Source organism: Acanthisitta chloris, unplaced genomic scaffold, assembly GCF_000695815.1.
Source record: "Acanthisitta chloris isolate BGI_N310 unplaced genomic scaffold, ASM69581v1 scaffold526, whole genome shotgun sequence".
Taxonomy (NCBI): domain Eukaryota; kingdom Metazoa; phylum Chordata; class Aves; order Passeriformes; family Acanthisittidae; genus Acanthisitta; species Acanthisitta chloris.
In genome coordinates this window covers 19,628-30,792 of record NW_008679506.1, presented here as the reverse complement: position 1 = coordinate 30,792, position 11,165 = coordinate 19,628, and the positions used below count along the sequence as shown (strand labels likewise).

At 43.1% G+C, this 11,165-nt stretch overlaps 1 protein-coding gene across 1 annotated transcript in view; it reads left to right on the top strand.

Annotated features, from left to right (window-relative positions):
• The window catches only part of LONP2 (lon peptidase 2, peroxisomal), a 23,300-nt gene extending 14,536 nt beyond the window's left edge, over positions 1–8,764 (top strand). Inside the window, exons 5-8 of the mRNA XM_009077300.1 lie at positions 1,021–1,163; positions 5,198–5,405; positions 6,529–6,719; positions 8,543–8,764. Of these exons, the coding sequence (XP_009075548.1) occupies positions 1,021–1,163; positions 5,198–5,405; positions 6,529–6,719; positions 8,543–8,764 (764 nt within the window). The remainder of the gene's footprint in view (positions 1–1,020; positions 1,164–5,197; positions 5,406–6,528; positions 6,720–8,542) is intronic.
• Positions 8,765–11,165: the final 2,401 nt, after the last annotated feature.

Sequence of the window (11,165 nt, the reverse complement as noted above, 5' to 3'; positions counted from 1 at the left end):
CATCCCTGGGCAACCTGTGCCAGTGTCTTACCACCCTTAGAGAAAAAACTTTTTTTCTAATATCTAACCTAAACTTCCCCTTCTTCAGTCTGAACCCATTTCCCAGATGGGGCACAAATCCTGCATTCCTATCCTACTTCCCCTAGGTTCTGCTTCCCCTTCTTCAGTCTGAACCCATTTCCCAGATGGGGCACAAATCCTGCATTCCTATCCTACTTCCCCTAGGTTCTGTCAGTTTTTCCAGCCCCAACCCCTGCCCTGGGCAGGGACACCTCCTCACTAGCTCAGGTTGCTCAAGGCTCATCCAGCCTGGATTGAACACCACCAGGGTTGGGGCAGCCACCACATCCCTGGGCAACCTGTGCCAGTGTCTTACCACCCTTAGAGAAAAAACTTTTTTTCTAATATCTAACCTAAACTTCCCCTTCTTCAGTCTGAACCCATTTCCCAGATGGGGCACAAATCCTGCATTCCTATCCTACTTCCCCTAGGTTCTGGGGCTTCAGTTTTGGGCATGAATCAGTTGCCAAAACATCACTGTCCATTGGCATTGTGATGACCTAAGATATTTCATTTCTTCTCCTGCTCAGGTGAAGGGTGTCCCTGTCTGGGACAGGGGTTGGACTGGATTATCTCTACAGGTCCATTCCAGCCCCCACCATTCCAGGATGCTATTATGAGATACTGGTTTTATGCTCCAATCTGATGAAAAGTGCAAAGACCTAAATGAACTGAATGTGTTTTGCTATTTGAATTAGTTTAAAATGATGAGTTGCATCTCTGTCAGTGCTCTACATTTAATCTTATTTCTGATAAACAGAACATATTGAGGCTTAATAATTAAACCCAATGCCATATTATCTGTAATTTGACAAGGTTTCTGTGAAAGGTGGTTTAAGCACATTTTCATGAACTTTCTGAGCGTTTCTATGAATATTTTATTTTTGTCTGTCACGACTTTTTGAAATTCCTCTGCTGGCAAGGCTGCTGCAAATCCTAAATTAGCTTTTCTTCCCTTAGATTGCAAAGAGCATATCACAGAAGATGCCAAACCAGAATCCATCAGTGACACAGCTGACCTGGCTCTGCCACCTGAAATGCCGATTTTAATTGATTTCCATGCTTTAAAAGACATCCTGGGGCCACCCATGTATGAAATGGAGGTAACATCCTCATTTGTTTCTACTCCACTGCTGTTTCTGGCTGCTTTGACTGGGTTTACACAATATTAACTTCTTACAAATGTGTTAGTAACTGAACTGAGTTTCTTTGTGTTCCACCAAGTGGGTTTTTTCACCTAAACAATTTTTTGTCTTAGTTCAGGGTACAGGAATACCATAATGCCATGCCTTTCTCTTAGCAAAGATGCCTGCAGCAGTGCTTAAGAATGTGGTGGTGCTTTTTCAGTTCATAACAACTTTGCTTTTGTTTGGGGGATGTTTGGTGGTCTTGGGAAAGAAGCCAAAAGTAGAACCCAGGAATCTTGTCTCTGAGGCAGCTGTGTGAGACTGTCCCACATAGCTCCTTAAAGCCAGGCAGCATTTTGGGGGATTAAAACCACTTCAGTTTGCACCAGAAGTTCTCAGACATTCTTTAGGTTAATGGGACTCTTGGCTATTAAAAATGCTTTATGATCAGTCAGGCACCTCCAGCTCTGTCCCTCAGTAGGCATATTTCAGCATCTTTGCTTTCCCCCATCTGTATTTTTCTATGAAAATGCCATCAATCAAAGCAGGTTGTGAGGCTGAGATTCTCTTTTCAGCGTTGACACTGCAGTTATTCTCTGCCTTACTTCAGGCCCAGGTGAAGTGCCTGAGTGTCAGTGGCACATAGAGCACTGTGGTAGGAAACTAGTTGCTGATGAAACACTAAATTTTTCTGTCTTTATCCTGGAGAAAAGATGAGTAAAGCAATAAGTTATGGAGAAAATAGAACCGAAGGGAAAACTTTCACAAGAGACAAACCTCTGAGAACTTCTCTCTGATAATTCTTTTCTCCTAGATGAGAGGACCAGACTCAGTGGGATTTGGAGAACAAAAAGGGGACAAGATATGTAGGGGAAAGCAGGAGATTGTTAAGGAGTGAGTCAGTTTTTAGACCTGAACTGAGGATTTTGAATGTGAAGATTTTTATCCTGGAAGAGATTCTTAGTGAAGAGACAGAAATGAGGAACCAAGTTGAAAGGAGGCAGAGCTATTGGTTGTGGTAGAGGATGGTGATGGTAACGGTGGAATGGGTGAAGTGGGAGCCAGGGAAGATCAAGTGACCATCAGACCAGTACCTGGTGACTGTCTTGGCTGAGTTTATTCCCATGGGTCATTTGTGCTGTGATTTATTTCCTTAGAAGAGATTGTCCTTTGGGCAAATGACTTAATTGTAAGCAACTTGTATTTGTTCTTTCCAGCACTCAGAAGCCACAATGGCCAACAATAGAATCACACAAATTGAAAGGTTAGATTGTAGGCCAAGAAATAGGCTAATATAGAACTTTCCTTAGCCCTTCTGTCTAGTTTTGGTGGTGTTTGCAGAGTTGATTTTTCATTTAAATTTGGTAGTGTGACAGCGTGGACAAATAATTCCTGCTATTTTATCCTTTTCCTACAGGTTTAAGTAGTGCAAGTAAAATTATTCAAGTGTGGCTTTTAATTCTACATACACAAATCCATGGGTGCTAGGTAGAGTTTCTTGTTGGGTTGGTTGGTTTTTTAGGGTTTGGTTTTTTTCATGAACAGTTGCCATGAATATGCAGATAAGCTCTGATTGAAGTTTGTGACCTCTATGTCAAAGGGTTGTTTAACATTTCCACATGTTGAAGGCAAATTATGTCAAAGGGTTGTTTAACATTTCCACGTGTAGAAGGCAGATCTAGGGCATAAATAGAACTGGAGATGAATCCACACAGATCAATTCCCTGAGCAGCTCAGGATTTATTTGCATGTACTATTTGCTGCATTTATTAATGAGTAAATATTTTTCAGTATGATTTGTGGGTTTTTTTCCATGTAAATTGCTCCAATAGCCACAGAACTCCTGTTTTAAGGAATTTTCCCAACTAACCTTTGAATTTTCCCAGTTGTTTCAAAGGAAGAGTTTAGCTCCTGTCTCTGACAGGCATTTCACATTGGCCTCTGGTGGTTTTTTGGTTTGGAGCCTGCCAGGTGTGTGTGTCTCCTCTCTCTGTCTGTCCTCAAAGCTTCACCTTCCACCTGCATTTTGCCATTTCTGAGCAGCTGAAACCAAGACACAGTGAGGCAGCCACAGTGTCAGCACTGGGATGAGGCTGAGCCAAGAGAACTGAGAACATGACACCACTTAATTGATCTGTTGTCCTTCAGGGAATACCTTAACACAAGTGATTAATCTTTCACCTCCTCAGTGCATTGCTTGTCTGTTCACTGCACAGGTCTCCCAGCAGCAAGACATGACAGAATATTTAGCTCATACTTGTAGGATTAATTCATTTATCACAAATAAATAATCTCATGTGTCACCCTACAGAACAAATGTTGGAATAAATCACATCGTGAGGCTTTGAAAGAATAATCTTGGCAGTTTAAAGTGTAAAAGATTTCATGAACTGTTTCAGCACAGTTTAGGGGGAAAAGGTTTAAAACATCTCTGGAGTGTTTATAATGAACTGTTTATATTTTTAGCTTGGATTTTAGCTCTATTTTGTAGCTTTTTTTTTCTTCTTTCTTCAACCCTTCGTTCTGCTCAGGTAACCAGACATTACTGGCACCATGGGAAGGCCCATAAGGATTAGTTGGTATCATAATGTGAGTGAAGCTGAGGAGAGAGAAGTTGTAGGTCAATGAAATTGCCTGTTCTAGGAAATGAAAGTGCAGCTGCCATAAAAGTCTGGCTCTGTTTCAAGGGACATGCACAGTTCTAATTAAGGAACAAATTAGGTTATCTTTTAGAAGCAAAACCTGGATGAAGCACAGGTTTAAATAGGCATTTTTATCTGAGAACTGTCAGTCTTGTGGTGATATTTCTGGGAAATCCTCCTCCCCCAAAGGGAAGTCACTGTTGAGGTGCTTTGCCTGCAGTGACCTGCCAGGGAATGAATCAGAAGAGTAGACTAGGAAAAAAAAGGTTTGTACAGTCAGGCTGGGAGAACCTGTGGGAGAACAGCAAAGATGCTAAAGGCAGTAAGTAACTGAGCTGGTTCTCACCTTCCCCTGGTGAACCAGTGACTGAACAGCTTTTTGTCCATTATGCTGATTTACAAAGTCATTCCAGAACTGCAGACAGTGTCTCTTGTCCTTTAGCTTGGAGTAGCCTTATGTATTTTAAAATAAATTACTGTGCTAGATGTTAAGAATTTAATTTAGCAGTGTCCAGGTGGCTAAAGTGCATCTGATAATATGTTCATCTACTCAGATTTACAGCCAAATCATAGCTGGGTTGGTCTCACCTACAAAAACTGCCAAAAAACCAAGAACTTCATGTCTTCATCATCTGACAGACATTACCAGTCATCAGCTGATTCTAGTGGTCATTTGTAATTGGAGTTGTTTAAAAAGTGTAAGAAAGGATTTATTCTAATTTAAATTGCTGTGAATGAAGAAATTATTCAGAGGTGCCAGGAGTGGCTGAGGTTTGTAGCACTCAGCCCAGTCCCTACAGGACAGCAGGAGAGGTTATTTGCCTCTGAGGCTGCAAAGGCAGTGCAAGGAACAGTGGTTGAAAGGTGATTAACACCTACTACACCTCTAGTTTTTCTTACCAGATCTCAACTTACTTGTGAGAGTAGGAGGAGGTACCTCCCTAGTCTGAGAAGAGTTTGTGCTGTGTCCTTCGAACCCTTTGGGGTTTGATTTCTTGTCACATTCCCTGTTTTCTGCCCCTGAGCTCTCAAACGGTGCAATCAGTCTGTAAACTGCTTTGAATTGATGCCTAATGACTTCAAATCCTTTGAAGAGAAAGAATCTCCTTGTGCTTTTGGGGGCAGAGGTTTGAGGGATGATACACCCATGATAGAGTTCACCATTGCCTCCAGCCGAGCTGCCTCTGTAATCAATGTTTACACATAGCCAGAGTTACAAACAAAATAAAAACTAGGAGATCAAACACTTGGCTTAACTCGTGTGTACAGTATGTACAGTTATTTCGCAGGCAACTCTCAAATTGCTTTTGTGGTAGTTTTTCTTTTTTAATGGCTGTTTCCTGACCCATTTCTTGTGTTTTCCCTCAGGTGTCCGAGCGCCTCAGCCAGCCTGGAGTAGCCATAGGCTTGGCCTGGACTCCCCTGGGAGGGGAGATCATGTTTGTGGAGGCGAGTCGCATGGATGGGGAGGGGCAGCTGACCCTGACCGGGCAGCTGGGGGACGTGATGAAGGAGTCAGCTCACTTGGCCATCAGTTGGCTGCGCAGCAACGCCAAGAGATACCAACTGACCAACGGTGCGTGCGCTGGGGGCCCTGCCCTGGCTGTCCTGCAGCCATTCAGGGTGGGAGGTAACTCCTACTCCTTGTGGAAAGGCACCAAGTGTTGCCATGACAGGGTTGTCCAGCCAGCAGTGCTGCAGTGCAGGTGAAATCAGCCACAGAGTTCCTTTGTGTAGAGCATTCCCTGATTGCTGTCAGGCTGAGGTGTTTGTTCTGTTGGCACATGGGTCAGGACAGAACAGAACTGCAGCTCTCCCACCCTGGCCAGTCTCTCCCTGCAGCAGCCTGGAAGGCTGTGGACAGTCCCTGTGCTGTGGCAGACATTGCCTCTTACTCATTTTTACACTCAAGCTTTCCAGCAGTACCCTCATGATGTTAGTAGGCAGAGAACTATAGTTTTTCTCTAAGACACAGGCTCTGATAAAGGTATGTTTTTCTAGTCTAAGTTTTGAGAACATTGAGGTTTATGGCAGCTGTTGAACCTGTTGTGCAGAAATTTTGGCCGAGAATATTTTAACTCTTTTTAGTTTGAACCTCCCAGGAGTTTTGGAAATGTGATTTTAGTTTGATCATCTGATGAACAGGCACATCATTGTCCAGTATGTGTGTCATTATTTATGGAAGTTTAGATAGGTCAAAAGCCAAAATGGAATTAATGTCTGAAATGCTGCAGGCACTGTGAGCACATTTACCTCTCTGGTTCACACTCCATGTACTCCACAACAGGTGAGAAGATATGAGAGATTTGCTTTAAAACAGTGCAGGTTTCTGGGGAGTGCTGATGTTGTGCTGTGTTCTCTGAAAATGGACATTTATGGTTTGGGACATAAATATGCAGAAATTCCTTGGTTTCTGCATCAACCCCTACTCTGGATTTCCCAACACCTGCAAATGCTGAGCTGATTGGTTAACATGCTAGGGCTTTTTCTAGGAATCTGGATGTGGCAAAGCTTATTGTGTTTTCTTTTTGTTGGGTTTTTTTTTTCCCTAAGGCCTCTGCAATATAGTATTGTTTTTTTCAGCCTACTGTTAAAAATTAGTGCCAAGGCTTTTCTTGGTGGCTTTAGAATAAAGCCCAGGAACAAAATGGGTTTAGATTTTTAACATTCAAACCATTCTTTTTTTTTTTTTCCTTAAGCTTCTGGAAGTTTTGATCTCCTTGACAACACTGACATCCATCTGCACTTCCCAGCTGGAGCTGTCACAAAAGATGGACCATCTGCTGGTGTTACCATAGTAACCTGTCTTGCTTCACTCTTCAGTGGGAGGCTGGTGTGCTCAGATGTAGCCATGACAGGAGAAATTACACTAAGAGGCCTTGTTCTTCCAGTAAGCATCATTGGAGAAAAGAGCTAAGTTGTATTAATTCTGCCTGTTCTGGATATAAAATCTGTTTATAGCCACTTAGAGCAGCAGAGTCCTGCTGGAGCATTCCTGAGCAGCAATCCAGTCTCTCGTGGTGCAGTTGGAGGAGGCTGATGGAATCCAGACTGCTGCAGTGCTGCACCACTCCTCTCTGCTTTCATTTTTTGGTTACAGCTTGCCTTGATGTGGGTTTGGGGGCAAACACATTAAAATGGCTAGTTAGAAAGGAAACCTAGAGATCTTAACATTCAAGGTGGTTTCCAAGTATGTATTGTGATTTCTGACCATGCTTCCTCCAGCTATTAGTGCAGAACTATTTCCAGTTTCCTCAGAAAGCTGTTTCTTAGGGTAGCTGTGTATAAGGTTCCTCTTGAAACCATTCTCCACACATCTGTTTTTAGATTCTTCTTGAATGTTGTCCTTGTACACAGTTCAGCCAAATGGTGTTCCCATAAAGCTTTTCCAAAGCATGAGGAAAGTTTTCAAACACAGTTTAAAGTGTCAGTGGAGTCTGGTACAGGTGATGGAGCAGATATGGGAGTTCTCATCTCCTACCAGATGGTGGGACAGCAGAAGGATGAAGTTGGAAAATAGAGACAGTGTTCTGTTTCTTGCAGAGGAGAGTAAACCAGATGACATGGTAAGTAGTGGCCTAGAGCAGCAGTGTGGGCAGGATGGCCTGGTGAGCCCTGCATGAACCCTCTGAGCTCTCCAGATTGTTTTTACTGCACCAGTCACCAGATTTTGCCTGCTGTTAAAGGTGGGTGCAGAGATTGGTACTGTCAATGCTAAGGCAGCTCTACTTTCTCCCTGAACGTTTAGACTCTTGGTGTTACTAGTAACTGAATTCCTGAGAGCATTTGCCACCAGCTGCACCTGCTGCTGGAAGCAAACCCTGTGCCAAGTGTGCAGCAGTGTCAGACTGGTGGGATCACTGTGAGGATTATGGCTCACTACTACCTTGTCTTACAGCAGCCTGAGTTTTGCCCTTTGTGCTGCAGTACAAGGCTCTCCTCTCCTCCACAGCACTGTAAAATTACAAGTTTCTGCTGTAAGATGTCTTTAATGAGGATTAGCAAAGACTTTGGGGGAAGAAGCTACAGCTAGGATTGTAAGAATTTCATCCACCCCCTCTTTACATCTCATTACCAGCTCAAACAGGTCCTCAGTGCCTGTTGTTGGAGCACAAAGCAGCTCTCCAGGTTGGAAGCACAGGTTTGCTCTTCTGACATTTTTGAGGTACAATTCCAGTCATTGGAGCACAAAGCAGCTCTCCAGGTTGGGAGCACAGGTTTGCTCTTCTGACGTGTTTTCTGAGGTACAACTCCAGTCACTTATCATGTCACATTGCTTCCTCAGGACTCTGCCCCTAAATCTAACACAGCCCTCCAGAAACATCTCCAGTTCCAAGGCAGCTCAGGATTTCAGCATACAGAAACTGGAGTGAAGGCCACTTTGGCTAAAAGTGTCCTGAAAAGGAGTGACTTCTCCACTGCTGATGCTCTTGTACTCCTAGATTAATTTTGTCCTGTTATTAACTGTTACAGAAAGAATACCACAGCATATTAACATATTTCCCTCATTAAGCACATAATGAGCTACAACGGTGGCTGCATTTTTAATTGCTTTCCACCTCATTAAGCACATAATGAGCTACAACCATGGCTGCATTTTTAATTGCTTTCCTCAATGACTGGGGGAGGCAGAACCTAACATGGAGATTGAACTCCTGATCAGATTAGTATCATTGGGGTTTTTTATATGTATCTATTCCTTCTCCTCCTTAGGTCGGGGGAATTAAAGACAAAGTGCTGGCAGCACACAGAGCTGGGCTGAAGAGAGTCATCATTCCTCAGAGGAACGAGAAGGATCTGGAGGAGATTGCCCTGCACGTGAGGCAGGACCTGAGTTTTGTGCTGGCAGGATGTCTCGACGAGGTCCTCAACGCAGCCTTTGATGGAGGATTTGCAGTTAAGCCCAGAGTTGAGCATTTGAATAGTAAGCTCTGAGCAGCCAGGCTGAGATTACTTCTCTATCAAGTTTCATAATTCTTGTTCTCTTTCAGCTTATGTATCTATGTATCAGGTGTAACTCTGAGTTAAACTTGATTGTTGAAATGGGGGTGCAAAGGCAATCAAAATGAAAATGGTACTGAAATGGCTTTTGTGGGCACTTGTTGCCTTTTATCAGCAAAGAATCCTGAAAAAAAATATTAGTTTTCTGATAGGTTCAAGCAGGAGAAAGCTGAAGCTGTTGAGAAACAATCTTTAGCCTGTCTGGCAGGTCCAGCCACAGAGAGAGCAGTGCAGGTCAGGGTGAATCTCCTAGGAGATTCTCAGAGCTGGGGTTGTTCCAAAAAGCAACTGAGTTAGTGCAAGAGTTTACTTATTTAGCAAATGAAATTTCTAATTACTAATGCTCAATGTGCTAAGGAGCAATAGCTTCAGGGAGAAATAAGGTTTAAAAAAGCTAAAAAATACATTTAAGGGATTTGGACAGAAGCACTATGGGCTGGAATTAAGTTAGTAAGTTCTTTCAGCACGTGGTTCTAGTTTGTAGCATCGTTTTTCAAACCTTAGCAGAGGAAGCAATGCCAGGGCTGAAATGTAGGAAGTGCTGTGTGAGAAGGGAGGTAACTCTCACGTGTGCACAGTTAAGAGCAGCAGAGGCAGGTGCAGCACACCTGAAGCCTTTATGAAGAATCCTGGTAACATTTTGGAGGGACAAAGCACATTTCCTTAGTTCTTACCTGATAGACTGGACTCTGGGGTGCCTATGTCTGGAGTTAGCCTAGGGAGATTAAAAGCACTTAAACAATGCCAAGAAACCTCTGGATCACTGAAGTGCATTTGGTTCTGCATCTTGTGAATAATTTAAGGTTCCAGAATTCTGGCAGTTTCCCCTCTCAGCTGATACTTAGTCTCTTATCATCCCCTGAACTTTGCTGCTGAGGACAACACTGCAATGTGTGATCCAGATGTTTGGCATTGTTTGCACCAGGGCCAACCCCAGGAGCAGACCAGGCTGTTGTTACATCCTCCTGCTGTTCATTGGTTCTCAAACAAACTCCACTCTCTGCTTACGCAAACTGCGCCAGTGGCAACAGCCTATTCCAGAAGCAGCCTATAAATCAAGAGAGTTTGCTTTGCTTTCATTTCCATAGATAACAAAGCTGATTTACCTGGAATGTACAATAGCACTGATAGGAATAAATTCAGGGGGAGTTTCTGCACCTGTTTTACAAGATTTTACAACTTTTAAAGAAGGCTTCATCTAATAAAATGATAAAAACAAACCTCCCTTTTGTGTCACTATTTTAAGAGCCAAGTTCCAAGACTATGAGGCAACACACAGAGCCTCAGAACACCTTCAGCCTTACAAGACACTGACAGGCAAAAGTGCAGAGAAACTAGACCCTGGCTAGGCAGGACAGCACAGGAATTAGTATCCTGCTGCTCTGCCTTGAACAAAACCTCTAGGGAAAAATCCTTTACCAAACAACACAGCTCAAGTAACAATCCTGCACTGCTCTGCACCAGTGAGAGCACAGACATGCATGGAATTCCAGCACAGGCTCTTTAGACATGTACAAAACAAACCTGCATTGCTTTTTAAGAAAGTAAGGACTACTTAAAAAAAAAACCAAACCAAAACCATTTCCCACCACAGCAAAACAGGGAGCTGCTCCCAGGAAAAGTTAAGCAATGACTTTCTGTCTTAACACCACTCCAGTTCCAAAGTCTTGCCCACAGGGGCTTCACCTCAAGGGTGAGGAGCATTTGCTGACAGCTGTTCCTGTTGGCAGAGGAGGTGATGTTACTCGGAGACTTTTTAAACAAAACCTTAGGATTACCCATTCTGGCAGACACACTCTGGTGCCTTTTCTTTTGCTTGCACTGACCAGTTGAGTAACACACTGTGCCAGAGCAGTAAAGAACTCCTGAAGCCCTTTTAATACCCTGGGGGTGATTCTGTTTCGCAGCTGAGTGTTAGATGGACCTGATATTAAACATATGTCCCTCAGAAAAATACCCTGAGATAGCTAAAGCTTATCAAAGGTTAAAACAAGCACTGGTAGCTCCTTTCCTCTATCCACACTATAAATCACTGCAGAGAGTAACTATCCCACTGGTGCAATTCTGCTTTAATCAGAGTAGCTTTGAAAAGATGCTGGATAATGCAACAGGACAGGCAGCAATACAGAACCATTCACCTGCTTCATTTTAAAGCACTACTGCAAACAGTATGAGCAGGAACTGTCACAACAAAATCCACATATTTACATCCACATTTGTCAAACATTTTAAGGCTTTTTTTTTTTTTATTCCAAAGGGCAATGAAAACCATGGAGGTAGTGCTAGCAGACAAATCCAAGATCTACTGCATTTCATCTACTTGAAATTGGAGATA